At 38.2% G+C, this 26027-nt stretch overlaps 1 protein-coding gene across 4 annotated transcripts in view; it reads left to right on the top strand.

Moving 5' to 3' along the window:
• Window positions 1-26027, top strand: part of vps13b (vacuolar protein sorting 13 homolog B) — a 311731-nt gene that overhangs the window by 143066 nt on the left and 142638 nt on the right. For 3 of the 4 annotated variants that reach the window (XM_015029614.1, XM_015029612.1, XM_015029613.1), the window contains 6 exons: window positions 1335-1506; window positions 4230-4344; window positions 7661-7802; window positions 9620-9892; window positions 10155-10311; window positions 11417-11528. In XM_015029614.1, the coding sequence (XP_014885100.1) occupies window positions 1335-1506; window positions 4230-4344; window positions 7661-7802; window positions 9620-9892; window positions 10155-10311; window positions 11417-11528 (971 nt within the window). Of the gene's footprint in view, window positions 1-1334; window positions 1507-4229; window positions 4345-6813; window positions 6881-7660; window positions 7803-9619; window positions 9893-10154; window positions 10312-11416; window positions 11529-26027 lie in introns of all 4 variants that reach the window. The other variant, XM_015029616.1, reaches the window with a different exon arrangement.

Here is a 26027-nt window from a genome sequence, read left to right as displayed (position 1 = left end):
ACACACACAGTTATAGTGACTGATTAAAACTTTTGAGAAATCCTTTAGTCGTTTGACTTTTGCAACGTTTCTGTTAGGTTTTAACTTTACAGGATATATTTTTGTCAAAAGCTCCCCTACATATAATTAACTCAACTAATATGGGACTCCAGCTAAATGTAGGCCTCTGTTTATCAGTCCATTTCTTCCACTGTAAGGCTAGTACACAGAGCACATGCTTCTCATCAGTGTCTTGTGGTCCCCAGTCTATTTTTGAATCCGCATAATCCCTAATTTCTTTATATTGTTGTCATCCGCTGTTTTTGTGTTCTACTTTCAGCCACCCTCAAGTGTGTGATTAAATTAAATTTGCAAATTAGTGCCGGGGCCCTCCTCCCTCCCCCATCCTGTGGAACGGGGACATAGTTTCCTCATCTGGATCCTCTTTAGGGACACTGTAATCAGCCTTAGCAGCTGTGGGGTTTCTAATTGAGATGGTTGATAACCTCCGCACCAGCCACAGCCAGGCTCAATAACCATGACACAATCTGTCATTACCACACTGTGATGAGGGAAGCAGTGGAAAAAGTGAAACTCTGCAGAGTCGAAGCTGCACACAGTCACACCGTTTGTTTACAGGCTTTCCACTTCAGAGATATGGATTTGAAAAACAGATTTAGCAAAAAGAGATAAAATGTCCCCAGTGTCGTCTGTGTCTTGCCAAACCCTCAGCATTGTGTTGAGCGCTTACAGACGACTCTTCCACCGCATCCTGCTGGCTTTTCCACTTCACCTCTCCCACACACCCACACGCACACACACACACACACCTCCACCCCCGCCTCCAGGCTTCTCTTCCATTCTCTCCCAGGACGCAAGACGTGTGTGTCCTGCTGTACTTCAATGAATGAAGGGCCATGTGGGTGATGGTGGCTCAGCTTGGGGTTAACACCAATGACAGCCTTGCACCATGGTCCCATCCATCCCCCACATTGCTCTCTGCCATGTACAGTTCTGTTTACCAGACGTTGATGTCATCTTCACACAGAAAGGCTCGATTGTTGGTGGTTGCTTTGTTATGGCTACATGCACAGCGACAACACTTGCAAACGTATGCATCCACCAGGCACATGGTTGGACTTATGCCCTCAAGTAGACTTTCAGCTGTAGCACAAACACAGCAATGTCTTTCTTTTTACCTCTTTGACTCATTGCATAGGTCTGTCAATAAGTAATAGCTGACGCTTTGCTCCACCTGTTGTACCTTTTCATAGGCGCCACTGAATCGTTTAGGTTTTCCATCAGTTTGTGGTTGTTTACTGCCTTACCCATCCCTTCCTGTTTTGGCTGCACAGGGTGACTCGGTGACTGCTGGAGATGATGGTCCATTTGCAGACACAGTGACTCTGGAGCAAAAAACCAGCAGCATTGAGGGAACAAGTGGGAAGGTCAGCCTTTGGATGCAGTGGATGTTACCTAAAGTCACAATTCAACTCTTTGCTGCTGATCCAACTGCAAGAAAGACAGGTAACTTGGCCTAATTCTTGTTAGTCCCATGTACATTTACCATTTTATCAAGCTGCTCTGTATTAAAGCTTAAGACTGTTTTTTTTTTCTTTTACCATTTTATACAGACTTATAAGTTGAAAGTATAAACTATAAAAACAAGTTGAAAGCTTGTTTTTTTTCCAAGCTCCAGGATAAAATAATATAAGCAGAATTGACAGTGCAACCATTAATAACTCGCCTTTCAGTAAATTATGCAGTGTGCTGCATAGTATGTTACAAACCTAGTATTATTTAACCTTGTACAGTAATCTGATAACTGACTATTGATTAATTATTTAAACAGTAACAGGCTGTAGTTACTTTACTTGATTTCAAATACTCACTTTAATGGAAGTGCATTTTTAAAAGTAACATGAAAAATGTTTCTCCTGACATTTCAAGTTCAACTTAAAAACTTTCCTGATGAAAATATGTTTCCTAAAAGAATAAAGACAGGCTTTCTAAATAAACACAACATGTTTATAAAAATAAAAGCACTTGGTTTTATGAGCTGTCATCATGCAGAAAACAGGACTTGTCTCATATGTAATGAAACTCACTGTGGCACAAGAAGATGGCAAATATATCTTTTTACAAAGAAAAATGACGAGCATAGTAACTCACAATGACTTGGACAACTATTCTCATTTCTGAAAAAAGTGTTCATATGAGAGTAGCGCATTAATACCAGATCATGCCAGAAATACCAAGACCTGCTATAGTGTTTTCAGAAAACTGACCTTACCTAAAACCCTGAAAAAACCGAGGAAGAGATGAGACAAATAGGCTGATGATGTGAAATATTCTGACAGTTGATGTTAAAAACATATTTACATTCTGATAATTTTTTAGCTTTTATTATTTGTATACTAAATTCATTCAAATTAAAATAAACATTAGAAATGTATTATTTTGGTGTATGTACTAGTTTTACAATTTTTACTTAGATCACTGAAATAAGTCCACTTTTTATTTCGATGTGCCTGTATAATTCCTTTGTTTTCTTTTATCTTGTTAAATGTGTTTTAGCTGTACATGTTGTTTAAGACACATTACTTATAAACATTTAGCAGTCTGTAGACTGAAAAATAATTTAATGACTTATTTAACTTCATCAAGCGATCCTTTGGACTTTTTAGGAAAAGATGTTGCACTCCGTATGGAAACGCTGCTGAAAAGACGTTGGGATGAGGGAAAAGACAAATAAATAGGTGGATGATGAATCCCAAGCAAACCACCTCTTGTCTCCTGAAGATTTACTGGGGGATGAAAGATTAGATCTACCTTTAATTGCTGCCTGTAATGTTTAGCATCTGCCAAGCAGATCACCAAACTTAAGGGGGTTTTACATGGAATGTTTTAAAGGATGCAAAGATGGGATGGATACGTTTTACTTGGCAACAACTTGAAGTTTTCATTTGGATCTTATCTTGTACACGTGCACCATTATTTTTGGGGTATTAGCATTAAGAATTTTTATAGACAACACACAAGAAAATAAAATAAAATAGTAAATCCTTTTAGTTCTTTTCTGAACAGAACTGCTCTACCTTTCAAGATAGGGAAGCTAAAAAACACAAGATTATATTATTCGGTGGTTTATTGTTTAAGAAATGTAAGAAAGAAACCTGGTAGACATTCACATATATTTATATTCTTAAATGTATCATAATTGTGGGACAGAAAGATGCTAAATGTAGCTTCTGGATCACACATCAGTGTTACCACCACATACTGAGTTTGATTAAAATACATAAATGAATAAAATGGACGATTAAGGCATATTAGTTGTGGTGAATATAATTGAATTATTATAAGCACAAATTAATTAAATTAGATGGTATAAAATGTTTTCACATTTATGTAGGGTCATTTAAAGTGCATGTTAAGCACACAAGCGTTTAATAGTTGTCATTTTTATGTTTTCTAAAGTTTATATTGTGGCACAAAAAACAGTCATCAATATTAGATGAACATTCATTAACATTGAATAAAGATTAATAACATTACCATTAGCATCTTTTTTGGATGACTTGGAGTATCGTTTTTACTGGGCAACAAAGCTAATGAACCATCAAATGTTCTATGTCTGTGCGTAGCATAATGCATTAAATATTAACCTATAATATGCAAAGGCTTAGAGACAGACTGCTGAAGCATTCAGAGAGAAATTATGACATCCTAAAACTCTGCATGGGTTTTAAGAAAGCACAGTTGTTTTTTTCAGTGATCTTGCTCTGTCGAGCCCATATGAGTTCCTGAGAGAAACAACTTCAATCCTTTCAGTATCCACACTAACTTTTAAGAGCTTTGTTTTTCATTAATAATAAGCTGGTGGAGGATATTTTCTCACCACAAAGCATCAGTACCACATCTTTAGTTTCACATGCATGAAGCCCATTTTCCCCAGCTGGTCTGCAGGGCTTTCTCAGTGGAAACAATTAGACTTTAATGTTAAGCATAGAGACTATGTTCATCACAAAGCAAAGCGCTCCTATGATGGTTACTCATGTTGCCTCTGCAGTGGGTGGACACTTGTGCTCAGAGCTGAATAGAGGCATCAACAAAACTTGGTTAAACGTTACACTACTTATTTATAGTGTGATAAGATATATAATTAACAACTCATTCTTTGGGGGATTTTTATATCCTATACTTATTTTGATGAGATTAAAACTTTGATTTTCTTTTTTCCCCTCTAGAAATCTGTGTCCTCAATGAATTAGAAGACCTGAGTGCGTCCGTAGATATCCAGGATGTCTACACAAAGATCAAATGTAAAGTTGGCAGCTTCAACATTGACCACTACCAATGCAGGTATGAATCCATTAACTCCTTGTAAACACACTTAGGCATATTATATACATATAATAATATATTTTTCATACATTTGTCTAATTTATTTTAACCTTCCTTTTGCCTCAAGTCAAAATACTTAGTGATTGACACATTTCAAAGCTGTTATTTTACCTTATGTATTATATTTACATGTGTTATTCACAGTGCTTCACTTTTTTTCCACATTTTATGTTACAGCCTCATTCCAAATTGCTTTAGATTAACTTTTTTCCTCCACTTTCTACACACACTCAACTTTTTTTTAAATGTTTTGCAAAGATTTTAAAAATAGAAAACCAAGAAATTACATCACAGCCTTCACTACGACAAACCTTCACAAACACAGAAGTGGACCACCGCCCTCGTTAACCCACCTGTGTTCCCCACTCATCAAAGTCAACATGTCTGCTGGGAAGTTGGCTAAATGTGAGCATATTTTCTGTCCACCTCAACTCTGCCGCTCCTAAACACCAGATCTCAGAACCCCACAGTTCACCCCGTCCATCTCTGAAAAGATAATGAAGTAGTAATCACAGTAATCAAATGGCAGAGTACTGCAGGATGTTTGGCTGCACTTGTAGCCCTGCGTGTTTGCGTGTCTGACTTTTTGTTTCCAAGTGTCTCTCGCTCTAGTCAAGCCAGACCGTAAAACTGAATTGGACTGTCGGAGGCCATGACTCTGTTGAACCCCATCATAAACGACGGATGCCCTCACAACTAACATGATAATAGATATTGGTTCAGATTTGCCAGGTTTTCAGATCACTTCAGTTGAATCCTAGGAGCATCGGCAAAGGTCAAACAGTGGTTGAGGCCATTTGCTTGGCTTTGAACCTCACTGACTAGCTGGCATCCCGCAGACCTCCCTGTGTCGGCTGCAGCTTGATTTGTAGCCCTGCAGGACCACATATGCTTCACACAGAGTTCTCAACCTTAGCCAGAACAACGTCAGCGCTCAGACAGTTCTAGTGTGTGTCGACGCTGTGGGTCATTATTTGATCCCGCTCTGTTCTCCACAGGTGTGTGTTCAATTGCTTTTGAGCTGGTGCCAGGCCTAATCTTTTTACTAGACCTCTATTCCTCCTTAAGTAGATAATTAGTCAATTTTCTTATTTCTAGGTTATTTCAGTGAACGTGCATTTAACAATGTGGTCTCAACACACTTTTACCAACCACGGATCTGGCAAGCAGAAGCAATTCATTATCCATGCCAGGTTACAGTCATGGATGTTCAGGCCACAGTGGAGGATCTCTGGGCTCCTGGCCCACTCCAATCTCTATCATTCACTTACACTGTAGAGCTCCCAGTGACTGGAGTCTGTATTAATCATTCTGAATAGATAATTGCTCAGTATTTCATTACCCAGCCCAGGTTATTTGTGTACAAAGGGTCAGATTAGATCAAGTTTGACAGATAAAATGTCTTTTCTGGCCTTAGCTATGTCACTGCTGGAAAATGAATAGACCATTACATAGGGCAAGCAAATATGGGAGGCCAGTCCATAATTGAATCAGTGATTGTATCAGAATAGGGTGAGGAGAGAAAGGGTGGAAAAATGATCGGTCACAAGGAATGCAGAATGGATGGACGCAGAAACCTTAGATGGTGTGGAGGACACTTGGATAGGATTCAAAGGAGGACATGAAAGTGGAAAGGTAAAGAGGTTATTCAGTGCTAAATATTTTAGGGATGTTTCCTGTCTTGTGGAAAGTTCAAAAGATGATCCCATTCGCCTTATTTTAACAGTGTCTTTCAACTCTTTGATGTTCATTAAACTATTCAGTTACTCAAAAAGGGTCCCAAAAGAAAAGAGACACTTCACCCTTATTCACTCCAAGCAGCTCACACTAGGTGAAGCTGATGTTTTCCAGCTGTGCTACCAAAAGCTGCGCCTGAAGAATGGCTGGCAGAGAAACTCAACATCACAACTGTGTAAATTGGTCTCTTTGAGTGGAGAGGTTACAAAGATATGTTTAAATAGGCAAAAATTGCGCATACACTCACACGGTGGCATTAAAAAAAATACAGTTATACATAACTGCAGTTCTACACACAGGTTGGCTAAGCTAGCTAGCTTGCTTTAATTGTATATTCAGTCAGCGGCGTTTGAATGCCTACCTGTTTTGTGTACTATCTAAATACCCTGGATGGATCCTTCCTGCATTGTGTCAGTTTGTGGTTCAGTAAATAAAGTACAACCTGGTAACCCAGGGGTGCCCAAGTCCAGTTGCCACACCTGAATCAAATGAATGGCTGATTACCAGGTGAATAAATTCAGCATTTTGATTCAGAGAAGCATGTAAAAGTTTAAATTCAGCAGCTCCCGAGGTCTGGACCTGGGCACTCCTGTTGTAACGTTTTTTTCTCTTTAATTCGACCTTTTACCTTCCCCAGGAGCAGCCACCCAAAATCCCTCATTGTGAAATCAGTCTTGCATGTTTCTCTAGGCCAGGGCAAGGCTTTCAGTCTGGGCAATATGAAGGAATCATTCTACATTGCAAGGAGAGCGCTGTGGTGAGGCTCCTGTGTGTCCCCAGAGCAGCCATAGAAGCCTTAGTTCTTCATACACCATCTGCTGCTGCGCTGCTGCTCCTGTTTAAGATTCTTCATCTTTTCTGTTGCTGGACAGACAGGAAAAGAAGAAAAAGAGCGAACATTGCTCTTATAGTAAAAGGTTTAGGCAAGTAGTTTATTGAACAATGTAAATTTATACGAAATAATGACTTAAAAGATGATTTAGGATGGTTTGCTGCATAACCCTCTCCTGTCTCTCCAGTAACTGATCGACTGAATTCTCAAGCCAATATAATCTGGTCAAAGCCAATTTTCTGTGTGTGTTAAAGACTCCTGGAACATAGACTTCCACTCTTCTTTGATGAAACTTTATTCTTGTGATGGTCTTATATAAGCACTCAGAAAAAACAATCTGAAGAATGACCCTTAAATAATTGCAACACAAAGGATTTTTCCACAACCTTTTGTAGTGATTATTCTATTTTCACTTGAAATATGGCTCATATTGCTTCAGTCTCTGTTGAGGTGTATTATAAGACCATAACTCAATATTTCAACTGAATCAACCTCAATAACTTTCTTTGGGTTTAATCAATTGACTTCTTTTGTGATTTTTACTGAAACTATTTAGATAATAAAGTATGTGTCTGGCTTCTTTTTTTTATTTTGTGTTTTCCTCCTTTTCTACTCGATCTGAATCCACGTCTGTCTTCTATGTTTTTCTCTTTCTGGATCTGCCTTGTTTGTGTGTGTCATGTCCTCCGCTCTCCTCGCCTCCAGTATGGAGGAGGGTGTTCGGACCTCGGGCAGCTGTGGAGGAGTGGTCCTCTCTTGCACTGACAAGCTGAACAGACGCACTGTGTTGGTTCGACCCGTCAGCAAGCAAGGCTCTTTCAGCCACTTCTCTGGCTTTTCCCCTCCTGTAAGAATCCAGCTTCCTTTTCCTTTATTTATTTTATTTTTTTCAATTTTGTGAACTCTGTTTAACATCCATCAACAGTGGGTCAAGAATTTTCTCTTTGATCCTTCCATAATTTTTAGACAATTATCACTTCAAAAGAAATTATCCTGTTAGTAACCATAAGAAATCATCACTGAGTAGAGATGCTCCTATTAATATTTTTCCGTCCCTGATACTGATCTGACTCATTTAATAGGCGTAGACCAGCCAGCCTGAAGGATGATGCTTTATTAAAGTTATTAAAATCACTGCCATGTTGTTCGCTCAGTGCAGTAAAATACTTTGCAAAAGATTTAATCAGTATTGCAAGGTATTTATCGCCATCAGTGCAGGAACTGTAGAATCTTCTATTCTTCTTTTTCTAGACGTCTGCCCATATTTTGACCTAACCAGAACTTTCCTCAGTATCCTCTGCTGCCATGTTCTGACTATGGGTCACTTAAAGCGTGCGTTGCTTTATCATTTGATGATATAAGTGACTCAACATACAGTTAGTCAATCTAGTTGACTCTCAACCTGCTCTCACTGTTTTCCACAAAAGTTTATCTTCGCAGGTTTACTCTCTCAAACCAGAGTTTTACATTTAATCATCTCATTTCAAAGTGGGACAAGTTAATTTTGTGGTCAAAACGTAAAGACAATGTTGTTCCACTGCCTCTGGAACTTAGTTTTGAATGTGGTTACTAATGTTGCAAAGCCTTCTCTGCAAGTGCTGCCTGTGGATACCTTAGCACATTAAACAGAACAGGTCACATTCGGCTTAATGTGACCTGTCTCTGTGAGCCTGAGGTCATGTAGCCTCTCTGGCTCTTTTACTTTGCAAAAAAAAAAAAAAAGTTAATTCTTAGTTGAAAAGTACTATTGAACCTTTAAAATCTTGTTGACAGAGACTATTAAAAATTTACAAGCTGTGCACATGAAAACACATACACCATAATTACTAATATTGGCCACACAAAACTTGTTTGTGCATCTTGCTCTGGGTGTGGCTCCATTTTTCTCTAACTGTAGACCCACAGTGGATACTGGGTTTGAGTTTATTCAGGGACTTTAGTACATGGGACTGGAATGGACATCTCTAACTTTAATGAAAATATTTAAGCCCTTTGGTGCTTCAAATTTCATAAACCATCTTACTAAGAAGTGCAACAGAATTGTTAAAAAACAATAAGGTCCACTGTTACTGGATGTTTTTGCTTACCTTGATGTCTTAAATCAATCCACCAGACTTTTAATTAGGACATTTTTCCAGATTTTTAAAAACTTTTTAGGTATCTTTAGTATTTTTACTTAACATTGGCTTTTACAATGTGTAAAAAAAATATAGAGAGAAATAAAAAAAGCTCTTAGAATGTGATGTTTTTAATGTGGACTGATTTCCTGCTTCTTGCTAAATTATTTTACTAAAGGTGAAATTTGTTCTCTAAGCCTTCCTCATCAGTAGCTTCAGCTTGGCTCTCTTTTTAGACCGTCTCATGATATAAGGCTGAGGTCTTTGGATGAGGTCAAGTCTGTTTTCTAAATAACAAAAGCTAAGAAACAAAATGTAAAATGTATTGTTATACATTTTACAGAGCTTTTAAAGATCCTATATCATTTATTTTATAAAATCATTCTAGAACTGACTAAGTATATTGAAGTTTCCATTTGAAGAAAAAGGGAAAATAAATATCCTCATCCAAGAATTTGAGCCAGAATCATACAGAACAGTTATTGGACTTGCGTTGCCCTGCGTGGTCGTGTCTGTTGTCAGACTGATCTGTCCTGTCTCGCATCAGATGGCAGCTAAAATCCTGGAAGGTTCTCATCAGCAGCATGGTTTCCTTTCGATCACCTACACCCAAGCTGTGACCAAAAACGTCCGGCACAAGCTGACCTCGCGCCCGGAGCGGCCGTCACGCGGCAGCATGACCACTCCAAGCCAGAGGACAGCCGGCGACCCGCTGGCAGACAGCTCGCCTCAGTACCTGAGGGAGATCCTGCTGACGGCACAACCCTTTGATGTGGTTTTGTTTTGTCCCTTGCTGGTTACTGTAGCAGGGGTATTTCAGGTGAAAAAAAATACATTTTGTGTATATTGGGGAGACATTTTCTCAATGGAAGCAAGAACCTGATTATTTTTCAGCTTGTATAAATAGTTGTCACTGCTGAAAGAAATTATATAAGGGAGACAATCAATATAATGTTACATAATAGTTGGTATATTACACACTGTACTGATGATTTACTTCATTTGTTGTATTTTTATCTAAAACACATCATAACTGTGACCTTCTGTTTGCTGTGTATTGCTGTGGCTTCATGTCTTTTCAGACTACAGTTCCCAGGCGCTACAGAGAGCGAGGGAAGTCTGCAGGTCAGCCAATGCAGAGCCACACGTTGACGTCCAGGTGTTTGCCTCTCATTTACATCAACACCAGTGTGATCCGAGTCTTCTGCCATGGCACGCAAGACAGAAATACAGCTTCAGGTCTCACTTTTATTGCTTGATTTACACATGGAAACGAAATAGTAATATAACACACATACAATAAAATTGGCTTTCTTGATTTTATTTAATATTTTATAGCCAAGACAAGCAGTATTGGGTCCGCTAAATCTAACAGATACTGTACAATTAGTAGTTATTCTTACACCTGCAAGATTTTTTTTAAATGGTTTTTGCAATTTTTGTGTTTTTACAAACCACAGCCCACTAACCTGATTTTTTTTTTTCTTTCTGACTGTCACGCTGTGTTTTATGTCTCAAAATCAGTGGAGCTCACATGAAAACAAATAAACTTTCAATTCTTATTTTTCTTTGTGATAATGATGAAACTGATGATAATATAGAGCAGGCAGCAAACTTATTTTAATTTTGGGTTTACATCAAGATCATGATTATCCTCAAAGTTTGTGTTGTGCCAGAATGTATTGATAAAAATCCATTCAAAGACTGTTAAAATATTAATAGCTGTCTAGCCTTTGTTAAATACTAATTTAAATAATATTGAACATCTTTTCACATTGATCAATCCCTTCAGGGCTTTGCTGTTTTTATGATTTTGTGGTGCTACATTACATGTATTTGCAAAGAATTTTGCAATGTTTGTGTTTACATATGACTTTCTGTTACTTCCCACATTGATCACAAACTGTAACTTGGCATCAATTAGGCAACAGTGTAGAAGTAACCAATTCTGCCACCAGGAGGAGAGTTATCAGTCACTGAAACCCAACGGTTTTGACCATTTTTTGCGAAAAATATATAATAAACTCACAATTTTGCTTTAGTATGGAAAAAAATGCAGGCATCTGTTGATTTTGTGTGAATTTACACAAAAACAATGGAGGGACTGTCAACTAGCTTATCCCTCTCATTGTTTACCAATGGAGAATGTTTGACAAATCTTATGTATTAATAAATGAATATTTAACAGATCCGTGAAAAATTTGGCTCTTCTAAGATTTTGACTGTTTTCCTTCTTGACAAATGAAATACAACTATTTAGGTAGCTGTAGTTTAAAAGGTGCACTCATTAACTTGTTTTCTATACAGTTTTTGTTTGACTTTTTGTGTGAATGTATCCTTGCAGAGTCCAGTGAGAAGAAGGAAGACACCCTCGTGTTAAAGCTGGGTTCCCTCAACATGGCTCCACAGGCTGACAACCCGCTGACCCGCACTGTGCTGCGAAAAGATATCTATCAGTAAGACAAACTCTGATAAATTTATGATTTCATGACCTAGCAGATATTTACTGCTGTAAAAGCACTGTCGAAACACCAAGGAGTTGACACAAACACATTTAGTGGACAAAGGTTTACAGATTTATCACCAACTCACCCTTCCTGCTTGTTGCATATTTCAGCTGCTATCTCCAACATCTCCTTTTGTTGCTCAATTCAAATACGGTTCGTACAGCTCGATTATACTCAGCTTTGAAGTCGCACACAGCTAGAACAGGCTGTTCCTAACCGCCACAGATAATTCATTAAAGATGCCTCGGTGTATTTTTAAGCATTAAGGCATGCAACGTTTTTAGGTAGATCTTTTGCATGTCCCATCATTTGGGCGCTCCTGTGTCCCTTTGGGAATGTTCGCCGGGCTCTTGGGAAAGTATAGGATGCAAAGTATAATTACACCTCATGGTGGTATCTGTGCCCCTGCCATGACAGAGCAATGAGAGAGAGCCGTGGGGGTCTGGCAGGCCTGCCAACTGAAACACAACACTGTTGACACAACCCCTCATCCCCCTGTGCCATGTGGATCAAAGCTGTAGGGCAAGGAAAATCTGGACTTTAGAGGAAAATACTTTAGTGCAAAACACATTTTCCTGCTATAGGCAGCAAGAATCTGGATTGTGTCATAGCTGCCTCAAAACCACAGCCCCACAGAGTGCATGCGTGCGTGTGTGTGTGTGAAGGAGGTAGCAGTTGGGCAGATATGAAGCTGGCAAACACATGTAATGAGGGAGATAAAAGTGGTGCCTAATGCTTTGTGCAGATGCAAGTGAGATGGAGAAAAAGAGCAAGTAAAGTGGACAGAAATGTAGAGGAGGGGGCCAAAGCGAGAGGCTGTCTGACTCACTGATGTGTTGGAAAGCCCAAAACAGTCCATGCTGGATTGACAGAAATCCAGCTCGATTCCCCCTGCCTGCGCTGATATGTTTGCTGTTTGTTTTTCTGTTAGTTGGTACAGCTAACTGTGGCTTTAAGAAGCTCGGTATCCATGGAAATTGCACTTCGTCTTCGTCGCTCACTTCCTGGCTATGTTGTTGTTATCTTGTCAGATGATAAATGATGATCTGTGGCATGGAAAATAATCTGCAGTTTTTCTCAGACTTTCTGTTGAAAAACCATTAAGACCATCCATGTAATTTCAGTCTTTGCTGCGTAACAGTGTTCTGCCTTTGGTAGTTAGAGGACATGCAGCTTTGTGGCCGTGGTGCCCACATCTGCTTACACATTGATCGCATCACACAATGCTCCACCCTGGTCTAAATAGACACACTTTACCATGCAGCACATTTACACACACATAACATGCACATCAAAATGCAGTAATGTTCACATTTCTAGCTGTAGATTCACAACTGTGCATGCAGGACACCAAAAATACATATACAAAGTCACATCATAACAATATCACAAGCTTGTCTATGTGTACAGCAGCACTAATGCTGAGTCATCCCTGTAACCTCTTCATACAGAAGCCAACAGTCACCACTTTTTGCACTGCAGTGAAACCCAGGAATTATACTCAACCACTTCCTATGTTCTTTCTTCCATTTCTAACCAGGCATTATCCTCACCGTCTTCCCTTTTTCGCATCTTGCCTCCAATCCTGGATGATAGCACTTCTGAAACCCATGATTGATAACCCCAAGATCAGAAACATGTTGACTGTCAAGCCAAGCACACTTTTGTGTGCTCTATATGTGCTAAATTCTGCAGCTTGTGCTCCCCCAGTTTGCCTATAGAAAGTCATAAAGAAAGTCTGTAATCATACAAACCAATGTGTGTTTACTGTCTTTAACCAACTGTCACTGTAGCAAGAAACATGTCCGCGTCCCAATAGCCATTTGCTGCAGTTCCTTTCAAAGTCCACCGCTAATTACATCCGCTGTTATAATTAAATGACTCATTTACACAGCTATGCTTTTATTGTCTGCTGTTCAAAAAATGATTGCCTCACAGTGTCTAAAACCAAGATTTACTGTTATGCCACCCGAGGAGACGAACGCTGAGATGGGAGAGCAGCGAAGACTAAAATAGCAGACATATGTAAACACTTTAATGGAGTATATGAAGATATAATTTCATTTACACTATTTCAGACACATGCAAAAACGTGTACATCCAGTCCTAGGCTTGACACATTCAAAATGCAATATGCATTTATCATTAGGAGTTAAAAGACTTCATCAAAGAGGCTAAAATCTGCCTGCTTGGCTGGGATATGACTATACTGACCAGAAGTTATGACAGCACTGCAATATTGCCCTCTTTTCCTCTCTTATCTTCAGTTACAAGGCCGCTGTCAATTTATACAGCTGAAATCATTTTTCTGTCTTGAAAAGAAAAAGCGGGCATTCTTGAAGTACACGAGCAGCAGCCTGGGAAATGTCCAGCATTCTCTCAGCCCTGGCTTTTTTGTGGTTTGGGCCTCTTTTATATCTCATATTTTACTCCCCACTCTTTTTAAATGGGAACCATTCTTCGAAATAGTGTGTAGGAACTGGGTGTCCATAGTCACAATAATTGAATTATTTTTCAAATTGCCTTTCAAATACAAAGGAACGAAAGTGTTCATGTCTGCATTTCCATGTTTGCTCAGTTAAAGACTTGTCTCATTTTAGGGAATAAAGTGACAATTTCTCAGTTAATCAAAAAATATATTGTTTTTGCAGTGTTCAGCTTTTGTCCCATTTTATAATGAAGTTGTAAGCTTTTGTCTTGTGAGCCTTTGTCTTGCAGTTGTCTGTAAACGTTGAGATGTTGTGGAATTAAAGCCTAAATACAACCTTAACAAGGAAACCCAATATTAATAACTTTTATTTTAGGTTACAACTACTAGTTGCAGATAGTCAGTATGGCGTGCAACACTTCTCACGCAGGACCCGCCTGACCACCATCATATCTCACACAGTATACATATACATCATGTCATATACAGTATACATCATATCTCACACTTAAGTCAGCAGAGCAGACTTAAGTGTGCGATGAACCACAAGGCCTTTCAAATCTGTCATAATATGCTGCAAGTCTTGAATGCACTTCTCAAAACATTCTGTAGTGCTATGTATCATAGCAATTTTCTAAAAACAAAAGTTCAGGCGCTCACCCCATGAGAAACTGAAGAGTATTCCTGCAGCCTCCAATCATATACGTAGTCCTGTTCTGTGCACTTTTTCACTTTCTCTTTCTGGTGGATGTTGTCATCTCTGGAGACTGGAACTCTGGAGAATTTTTACAACTGAACAATGGCAACCCAAGAGGCAAATTCTCTGTCCCACATATATATTACCATTATCAAAAGTGTTTGAGTAGCCAAACAAAGCCAGTATGTCAATCAGTTGTGAGTTTCTCCATCCCCCAAAACTCAAATGAACACCATTCAGATTTACTCTATAAACAAACTGAATTAAAACACAAAGTTTACCATTTTAAAACTGTTATTTAAAGTGTGTTGTTTCTTCATAACAACAAATAGTATAGTTTTGCAAAAAATTGAAATCACTATTTTCTCAGAAATTGTTAGGTTTTGGTCTCTGTTTATACTCTGGCGATTTGTTCCTGATTTTTGCCATGATGCATCACTTATGTTATCAGTTTTTGTAATGAGGTTAAATGAAACTATGCAGAATAATCAGATGATGGCTATACTTTGGTCATAAATGGCCAGCAACATTAGTTATGTAGGCTGCAACATTTAAACAGTCATCAGTTGGAACTGAAAGTGTGTCTAGAAAACGCCTCCACACTATTACACCAACAGCATCATAGGGCAGTAATATGTATCTTGAAGGATAGATCTATGCACTGATGTTGTTTTCACCAAAATTTGATTCGACTTTTATTATGATTTGAATTAAAACATGTGCTACTTAAGCCCCCAGATACGTTATCTGAGCCTGTTTGAACTTTACTAACCATGTCTAAACTTTAAACACTTTAAATTTTAATGTTTTGTTCTTAGTTGACAGAAACAGCTTCTGTTGTGTTCTTCTGCTTGAATGTTTGACATGTTGTGTGTTTAGAGTTGCTCTTGAGTACATTTTATTTAAAAGTAATGGTAATCTGAAATATTGTTTCCTTTCCTTTGAGCCTGCCTGCCCATTTGTCTTTGACTTCAACAAGTGATTTTCATCTGCACAACTGGACGTTATATGAATTTTTAACTATATTTGGCAAACCTAAAAGATGGTTATGTGTGGAGATTAGCAGTATGAAGTATTCCATGTGACACCAATAACTATTCCACATTTAAAGTAGGGCTTTAAACGCAGGATTTTAAATGTATGAGCCACAGCTCACAAATTTATTAGTAATGGAGGGCTCTATCAGATAACAGTCTGATTAGTTGAGTAAGTGGATAAACATGTTCTGCTCCAGACATTCCAAACCTGTTTTTTTTTTTTTTTAAACCTGCAGTTCTGCTGGTTTAATGCGTCATGGTCAAATGGATTTGTATGTCTTAACCAAAAATTTACGGTCAAATAATTTATTTCTATATCAGAAATTAATTCTCAGATATTTTCAATATAAGTTACCAGTCATCATGGTTTTACTTATATCTGACTTGAGATCAGTTGCAGCACCAGAGTTTGTTTATTTCCATTGGTTACTGGAGTCTGAACAGTATATATAGAGAGACTAATCTAAAAATCACTGTCTGTGCCTGAGTGCCTATTGATAATCCAAAACTTTGTCTGTGTTGTTTATGAATATTTTTTTCAACACTAGCTCAATAAAGCCAAACCCCTCACAGACGAGTGAGCTGGGAATATAGACGTCTACCAACACATGATTCATTTCCTAAAGAATGTCGAGATCATTAAGCAGCATTTTTTTTTCGAGGCTTGTTGGAAATCTGTAAAGACCCTCAGAGCCACCATTCTGTCTGCAGGTATAGATAGCTGTTTCATTCATCAGACCTGCTTCATCCGCCCTCACAAGTTACTGTTAACATCAAGCTATTGTGCTAAACTAACTGGATTTATTGTTACTTATTTGTTTGTTAAAAAAAATCATGGCTTATTGAGTCTTTATCTCTTCTTCGATCACCCTAAATATAAATAGAACAATTTATTGTAACCTATTAACAATAAAAACTGTCTCATCAGAACAGCATGTGTCTGTGTGAAATTATCAAATGATCAAAACATAGATTTTTAGGATGTTTTAAATATATTTAGTATTTATTTTTTATTCCAATTCTTCATTTTCAGCACAGATGCCTAAATGTAATAGATTACTATGGTGTGAGTGGGTGATTGCTAATTTGTATAAAACAATTGGGTAACACTTTATTTGAAGGGGGTTGAATAAGACTGACATGACACTGTCATAAACATGACATAACGCCTGTCATGAACACCAATAAGTCTTCATGAATATTTATGACTGTTGTCATAAAGTGTCATTCGGTAAATTATGACACTTTTAATACAAAGTTGACATTATTCAAAATGTCTTTGTTATGACAACTTGACATTAACCAAGAAATCATTACTGATATAAATTTGTTAGAAAAGTATTACTGATTGCACTTTAAAAATTAGGTAGCTTTATGTTAATAAAGATAAAGTTTAAACAGTAATGATTTCTTGGTTAATGTCAAGTTGTCATAACAAAGACATTTTGAATAATGTCAACCTTGTATTAAAAGTGTCATAATTTACCGAATGACGCTTTATGACAACAGTCATAAATATTCATGAAGGCTTATTCATGTTCATGACATGTGATATGTCATGTTTATGAAAGTGTCATGTCAGTCTTATTCAACCCCCTTCAAATAAAGTGTTACCAACAATTGAACAGGTGCACTTTATAAAGTCACTGGTAATTATGTTGACGAAACAAACATTAATTTTAATGAGTATTATTTTATTCATTTGTGACGGGCACATTGTGGTTAAGTTCAAGTAATGTTTTTCAATAAGTCCTGGATTTTTGTCTGTGAGCCTCTCCTTTAAGTTCAGACTATGAGCAATTTTCGTGACCACTTGCTTCCATGTGTCCATGCGTGTTTCTAAACGCTCGTCTAAAATTACCCTGCACATTTCCCGGCATCCCCACACCTACATGACACAGCCTCAGATTCCATCCCATGCTCTCCCTCGGAGAGACTGAGAGCACACCCCACTGCCACAAAATACAGTTGTTGTTTTTGTTTTGATGTGTTCACATCGACGGGTTTCCACGGTAACGGTTCCCAAAGTTGCAATATCAGCAAAACTTACGGTAATGAGATGCTGGCATTTCAATGAACACTTTTAAAAATATGCACTCTGTTTGTTGGGCATAATTTTCTTCCCCATTTTTTTTTTCTTTAGTTTCCACCAAACTGTTCCTCTTTAGAATATAATCTGAACTCCTATTTTTTCTGGTTATCCTATTTATGAATATAAAAATTTTTCTTAGTCGTGTCTCTTTTCTGTACTCCAATTTCCCAGTTGTGGTTATTTTCAGGAATGCACAGCAGTCGTAATATTTTTCAGAAAGATTAACAGAATTCTCAAGGTTTAGTTCCAAACTATTTTGAGAAATTTCTTTTCAGTTTATTGAGCAGAGCAGTGAACCTCGTGTAGCAGTGACACTGAGTTTCCACATGGGTAGAGCGTTCTTCTTTACACTTTTTTCTTCCTGTTTGTGTCTGTGACCTTCCAATTAGGAATCAATGTCTTCATGTCTTCCAGGGGTGTAAATATATCACATCACACACAGGCCTGTTTCCTTTAGCTGTGGTCAATAAACTACACCATGACCCATATTTAATTTTATTCCAAGTCTCTATGACAACCATTAGACCTCTTTTTTCATTCCATCTGGATATTTTTGGATTAATGCTGAAAACGCCTTTGCTTTCAAACTCTCCCAAATGCTCTTTGGTCAGATGAGACTTAGCCTGAGCTTTTCAGCAACAGACACTCGAGATGATTCTGTCAAATACAAAGGATGAATAGGTGGAATAGCACCTCATGCCCGCTGTTAAGTATTGTGGACAATCTGCCTGGTAAAAACCAGCTCCTTGTGCTAAACTAGGGTCTGGACCCTCGGCTGTGGAGATTGCATGCTGGAGGTGTGGACTCTGAAGTTTTAAATGATTGGATCGGATTTTACCCAATTGCTGACTTTTGGGCGTGACATACATAATTCACGAGCTCGATTGTGAAGGAAGGTACGATATGAAGCTTACCGGAAATTACGTTCACTGTAAACAACAATCTCTCACTGCGAAGAAAAAAGTGCCAATTTAAATTGGGCCATGACATCTTTGCTAGCAAAATGTCTTAAACTGTCCTCTGTCTCTGACTTTAATATCTAAATATTTAGAAACTTGGCAAACTACAACCATAGGCAGACTGCAATTCTAAAACAGCATAAATCGGTGTCAATGTTCACATTCTGTTTGCTGATTGGCCCAGATGAAATGCATCCAAAGAAATCCTAGATGAAGCATGGAAGGTAGATAATAGAGTGGAACTGTGTAGGATGGCAATGGCCAGGTTAGGATGCTGTTGGTAATTTGTGTTCTGAAAGCTGTAAGAACTTCATTAATGTATATCATGAAGTTTTTGAAACCCAGGACATTTAGAATAGCAGTCTGGGAACCTGCTAGAGAACTGAAAATATGTAATCATTGGGTCCTTTAGCAGGATAATTACCCACTGTACATTCTGTATAAGAAGTACTGACAGGAATACCAATAATTGTGTTTCTGGGAATTTTGTTTCAAGCAATTTTTTAAATGGATGTTTTTCCCCCCTCAGGCCCAGTTTACTCAATTTTAGGGTTGAATTTTTCTGAAATTTTAGCATATATTGCCAATAAATGTTGTTTCTTACAGTTTGCCTCATATCCTGTGTACTTAATAGTTTATCTCTTCACACCTCCTTTCCCTCATAGTTCCATATTTGAAAACACACCTCGAGCAGAACCCTCCTACTGTGAAGTGAATCTATGAACAGCACCTGCTGGGAACAAAGTTCATACTCTATATAATCTTTCTTGGGCTTCACATCTCCAACTAAGTAATTTCCTTCCACCACTTCCCTATTTTTTTCTCTAATTGTTTTATTATATGCTGTTTTGATGACGATATGCATTTATGTATTTTTCACATTTTCTTCCTCTCGTTTCCACTCACTCTCGCCTTCTGCTGGAAGTTGCTTCTGTCCCTCTCTTTTATTTACATCTATTTGTTATTTCCTTCTTGTCTCAGTTTTCGTCTCTGTTGCCCCAGTGTTGGTTAAACTGGTCCCAGTCCCAGCTCACTGTGGTCAGCAAGCCACGTCCTTATTGCTGTTGAATGGCTGCCTGGTTAAACCCACATATATGTCCTAATAAGTGGTTGTGATGGGGATCCCCGCTCCATAGATAAATACAGCCAACCGATGCCAGGACCTTGCCTGTTCCCAATAAAATTTCTTCTCACTACATTAAATACACCCTTGTCTCCCAGTAGCTTCCTTTCTTCCGCTGTATGCAGGGACTGGTACGTACTGCTGGAGAGCTGTGAAACGGAGAATGTTACAACATTGGAAATCTAGCATAGCCTTTATTGAAAATGACTCGAAACCTTTGGAGAAAACTTTAATATAGTACGCTAAGAAATCAACTTGAACAGAGGAGATTCTCGGCTCTACACAGGCTTGGGAAAAAAAACCTACATTTTAATTCTAAAGTTTGACATCTTAAAATAAATCTAACTACAGCAGATTAAATGTATTGTAATTTAACAGTTAACATTAATCATAAGCCTGCAAGAGTTAAATGTTGTGGATTTTCAGAACTGCAGCTTTTCTGTAACATTGTTTCTCTTTCGGCAGCTCGGTGACTGAAGTACAAGTCAGGTTTGCATGCTGTTGCTGCACCTGTAAAGGATAAAGTATTCTAATCTTATTCCGATATCTGGGTGAACAACTTCCTGACTTTTCCTCTTTGTGCAACAGCCATTTTTTTACGTTCTTAGCTTGTCTCCTTCTTTTTTCATCTTCCCCCTCATCTTTCTTTTCCTCATAAAAACCCAGCATTCCCAGCAAATGATTCATTAGATGCTTCAGTGCACACTTGCCTCATCACTCACTTTAGTCTGCTGCCAAGTGCCCCATTTCCCCGTTTGTTTACACTAGTGTAAAGTACTTCAGCTTTGCTTCCCCACTGCAGCGGAGACGAGCTGTTTGGGCCACACACAGAGATACCCAGGACCCGCTCTTACATACATTGTTTTAGAAACTTCCCGTGCTGCTGAGCAGGTTAAATGATCAACTCAATTCAGAGGCAGCGGCGCCATTGATTGGCACATTACAATAATAAAAGACCTCCTAAATGTCCTGTGTGGAACATTTGGTGTGATCTACTGGCAGATTTAAACTATTTTAATAAATAGTTGCAGATATTTTTTGTGGTGGAAGTTAAACAAATGGATGCAAGAGTTTCTGTTGCTTAACTTGGCATTCAGTTCAATTTCAATTATTATTCATTTTGAAAACATCAGGTGTTGTCAAAGTAAGCAGTTCAGTTCAGCTCTATCTCTGAGGCAGGCTGTAGGTTGGGTGAACTTGGTCAACTTATTCTTCCAAAAGCTCCACATCCTATCTGTCCTTGTCCCTGCTACTGGACGTTAGCTACAAGGGAAACAGAATGTTAAGTCTCTGTGTTTAATTTTTATTTTTTATTTTTTTAAATTTCAAAGAAATGGCGCATTTAAGTGGCCCGTAAAATTAAATAATAATAATCATAATAATAAAATTTGTCCAAGTTATTATAGCAAACATTTTTGATTAAATGATTTGACCAGGCCTAAAACCAATTATATTTTATTCCATCAAACATTATTAGAGGTCTTAACTAGGGCTATACAGGAGTATCTGTCATAAACTGTAGCTTTTAAACATTGCTGTTGAACTGGCTTCTGTATTGTGAGTAGATCATGCGTTTGTAGTGATTTCATTTGCAGAGATTTTACCTTTACTCAGTGGGAACTGGAATGCTGTCTGTAGCTGTGCTTTCATGCTGCGGTTCATCCAGATCCAGATGCAGCAACATTTAGAATCTCTTACTGCCAGTGAGCCAGCAGTTTTATACCTCTGTAAGTAAGAAAGTGGTCCTGCAGCGTTGTTTGGAGAAAGCAGTTGAATATTTCTATGCTTTACAGAACAGAGTTTCTGAAACATTAAACCTGCTTCTCTGTCACTTTGACAGTCTTTACACCTTGCTCTGTAGTGTTCATTCTGTCCTCCCTTACCTAATTCTTGGTTCTAGTTTTTTTCTAAACTTAATATTCTATGAATTATTAAAAGATGGTTTGTCCTCTCAGCTGGTCAGCATGTCTCACGTCACCACAAAACATACTTTTTGAATGTTAAGAATGTAGAATAATTACTTATGAAGCTTACGTTTTGTTGAACTTGGACTCAGAAGAAATGATTTGGGATGCTGCGTTCACTTGCACTAAGGTATTTACACATTTAAACATTAGTTCAGATGGAATATGTTAATTTTCCTAGTTCTTATTTTTTCTGTCATTCATTAATCAGAACAAACACATCAAACTCCCAGCCCCTGTATGTGAACTTATACATTGTGTCAAAGTTTTATTCATTGTTTGTATTTAAGTCATAAAGGTCAAAAACATAGACATTTTAAAATGAGAGTCCAGCAAGGTGTTTTCCCTTTTTTTTAGCACATAGTCATACGTTCATGCTCACCGACTCCTCTTGTGAAAAAAACAAGATAAAAAACTCTTGTACTGGAGGGTCAGCCAGAACAAACTTTGTTTTTTGTCATCCCAGCAAATGAAACACCTGGTGCTGGTAAACTCAGAGGACATATTTCACATCGCCTTGACACTCAGGATTAATGTAACATTGAATTGTTTTAGAAATGGGGAAGGCCACTGGACTGAGTAAATCACACACCCCTTATTATTAAAGTTTGCTCTTAATTTATGTTTTGAGTGAGACAGGATAGCCAACAGATGAGACTAGGAGATTAGTTGGAGGGACAGTGTGTGGTGATGTGCACAGGAAGTTTATGTTTAACCGCTGAAAATACTGCTGTGGCTTTTTCTGTAGATTTTATGTTTCTGGCTTATATTCTCTCTCTAAAAGTACATTTACGAGGGAATAAAGAGCTGTGACAGGTCAGTAAGAATATAGGTTTGCATAGAGTTGATCATATTTATAGAAAATATCTATACCGATTTGTTCTGGTTTAGTTTCCAGTGTGAGTAAGTTTAAGTCCCAACTCCTAGGGTGAACTCCATGATAGGAGAGGTTCAAGTAAACATGAGGCACAAACAAGTGAGTGATCCAAAGACTGAACCATATGAACAAAATCAACAACCAAACTCTTTGGTGCAAACAGTAACAAGAAAACCATTACAAAGATGTACATTTTCTATCTCACCTCCCTCTTTAGATTAATTTAGATGAAACTTTATTTTCCCTTGGGAAGTTTCCTTGTGACAAATTCAGTAACAAGTCTGTAGTTTTAAACATTGAAACAAAACAAAAAAGTTACATTTTAACATGTTTTACACAAACACAACCCTTTTATATCTGAATCTGTGGATTAAGGCAGTGGGCCTCCTTTTAAAATACTGTTCTTGGTATGATGTATTGCCCTTTGGTGTCAGTAAAACTGTATGGAGCATTAATTAATGTAAGTGTCCTAATCACAGAGTGAGGCCACTTTAAAAGATCATTGAAGTCATCATGTACCTTCTTTCAAAATGGCTGTTTTGTATCTTTATCTGTCTTTCTGTCTCTAATTCCACTTATCCATCATCAGTGAGCTTTTGACCACAGCTCTACATTTCAACTGGCTGGTTCTAGTAATGAACATGAGCCTGTATACAGCATCGTGTGTGCTGTGTTGTGGTGTCTACTGACTTCTGTGTACAGCCTGCGGTTCATTCCATAAATTTCTGTGGCCTGTGTGATGTTATTCTCAGGGCCTCTGCTTTGTGAGAAGATTGCACCACAACACTTGTACTCTGCGGCCAGCAGTTAGAGGTTTAGGGGAACTGGGATGAAGAGAACCTCAGCCTTCGTTCTGCTGTGCATTTTAAAGGCTACGTTTTTGTGAAGCACTCAGGTTTACTGTGTAGAACAAGGGAGGAGTGAATGGAAGTGGTATTAAGAGTAACCATGGAGGAAAAAGTGGGAAATTAGTTATAATTTTAAGTTATTTAACCTATTTCAAACATGTACAAATGTAAACAGATTCTAGACTGGCAAAGAAAAAAAGTGGGTAAATTTTAAAACAAATCAGTCATGATAAAAATACTTAAAAATATACCTTCAAAATCTTTGAGGTAGCTTAGAAATCCAAAAAGGAAGCATCTGTCTGTTGTGAAAGTGAAATATCTACATTTTTTCACTTTCTAGGACCATCTACAAAGTAGTCAGTACACACATTTCCTTCTTATTAAAAAAAATACTACTTTCTAGTTTAGGTCCCACTCGCAAGTTTTTTTTGTTTTTTCTTTTCTAAATTGTTGGATTCACTAACAACCGTGTCCACACGGGATCGTTTCCGGAAATTTCTTCATCTGCAAAGAGGGAACAACCCAAAACTCTATTTTTACTACTCCAGGCCTGTAAGTGGCGCTAAACATAGATTAGAGGTTGGATTAATACGTTATTGCTTTCTCTGTCCACATGAATATGCAACGGCAAAATTTTCACCCTGAAAAAAAAATATGTTTGATGTCCTCTAAAATGCCATTTCCTTGTTGATCTGTTTTAGGATGAAACTTTGCTGTTTCATCCTAAAAGAGTAGGATAGTGCCACATGGGAACTGAATTAAAGTACATATACACCTATGTAACTCATTGATTGTTCTCATTTCAAACCAGGAGCAGCACAATGCTAGCAATTTCTCTCTCTTCCTCATCACGTGGTTGTGTGTTGCTGTTGAAAGACAAGTTGAATTCTCCAGGCCACACATGCAGACTTCTGCTTGGAGCTTTCAGGAAACTGCTCTTGTGTTTTGGCATGCTGCTGTCAGTCAGGTCGAGGTCCGTGGTGACAGAGGCGAGAGGGATCAGCGCTCACATGTCCTTCACACATAAAAGAGCTCAATCCATGGGTTGACCACACAGCCCGGGGCTTGATCTTTGTTGGTCATGCTTGTGTATGATTGGAAACGGCTCATCCTCAAGCAGGATATCAGGATTCTAAGAATACACCCAACCTTTGAAGGTTTGTTTCCAGATGGCAGCTTGTGAAATACATATTCTACCAGTTTTACTGTTTCAAAATGTGTGTGGCTAAATTTGTGTGTGTACATGTCCAAACTCCTTTTTTGTGCATTGTGTATCAGTAGTCCATTTCCTTCCATTTCATGACATGTTGATGTTCTGGCATCCTGCATGGTTGGTTTGAAGCTGAGATAATCTTTGTACACAGCAGAGGAGGTCTGCTGGGCTGTGAGGAGAATCCAGAAAAAGAGGTCACATATACTGCACCTTCATCAGTGGGTTTTATTTGGGAATTTACCAAGCAAGCCAGTAGCATCTTAAGGACATATGGAGAGAGTAAATATCCTTAAAAACTCTTATTGCCAGCATTATAGGAAGTGGCACAAGAGCTTCTATAATAAAAAAAATATATATTTATGAAACAGTATTTCTCTTATGACGGCAAGATTTTGTTCAACTTTATAGGTAAGCCTAATAATTTTGTAAAATCGGTTTCACCTTAGCTTAAGCTGTTGTGAAATACAACAAATTTGCATTTCTCCTTACTCCTCAAATTTGAATGAACACAGAGTACTGTACTCCTGGCTCGTGTCATTTCCACACCACCATTACAGAAATGAAAGAAAAGCATCTTCTCATCTTGTCTTTGTTGGTATGGACAGTGGTGTCTCGCCAAAAAAACAGACATCAGCTATAAGACCAAAGAAATGAATGTTTAGCTACATAAACATACGGATGAGGGGAAGAAGGAGGTTGTTTGAAAAACAGAGGAATGTTGCGACATTTTCTAATGTCCATGTGTGAAACCACAAGCTCTTCTGTGGCTCGGGGAAGCGGGTGAGAAACCAGTGGCATAATTGCCTAATGCTTGTGTAACTACAGGCACATTACAAACCAAGGGGGCCCAACCAGGCATAAAAGAACCAAGAGTCTGGCACAGCGTTTCTTTTTTTAAATTATTTGCTCTGTGTTGTCTTGCATTCTTTTACACCGTGTACCTTATCACGAAAAAAAAACAACCTTTTAAATATATAGAAGGAGGCCCAATGTGTTGGATTAATCTTTGCACCGCAGTGTATTTCCTTTGCTTTCTTTCTTGTTGAGGTCCCCAGAGTTTTTTTATTGATGGGATCAAGATTAGGAAAGTTTACAGCAGGGTGCTCAGTGTGTATGAGAGAATCTCATTCAAATCACTTCAGCTGCAGGTTTGAGGGAAATGCGAAGCCGCAGTGTAGACAACTCAACTGCGGTGGTCTCCTTTCTTCTC

This window comes from Poecilia latipinna, unplaced genomic scaffold, assembly GCF_001443285.1.
Source record: "Poecilia latipinna isolate Pla-1442-1.1 unplaced genomic scaffold, P_latipinna-1.0 Scaffold158, whole genome shotgun sequence".
Classification (NCBI taxonomy): Eukaryota; Metazoa; Chordata; class Actinopteri; order Cyprinodontiformes; family Poeciliidae; genus Poecilia; species Poecilia latipinna.
The sequence above is the reverse complement of the archived record's forward strand: the minus strand, read 5'-3'. Positions and strand labels throughout refer to the sequence as shown.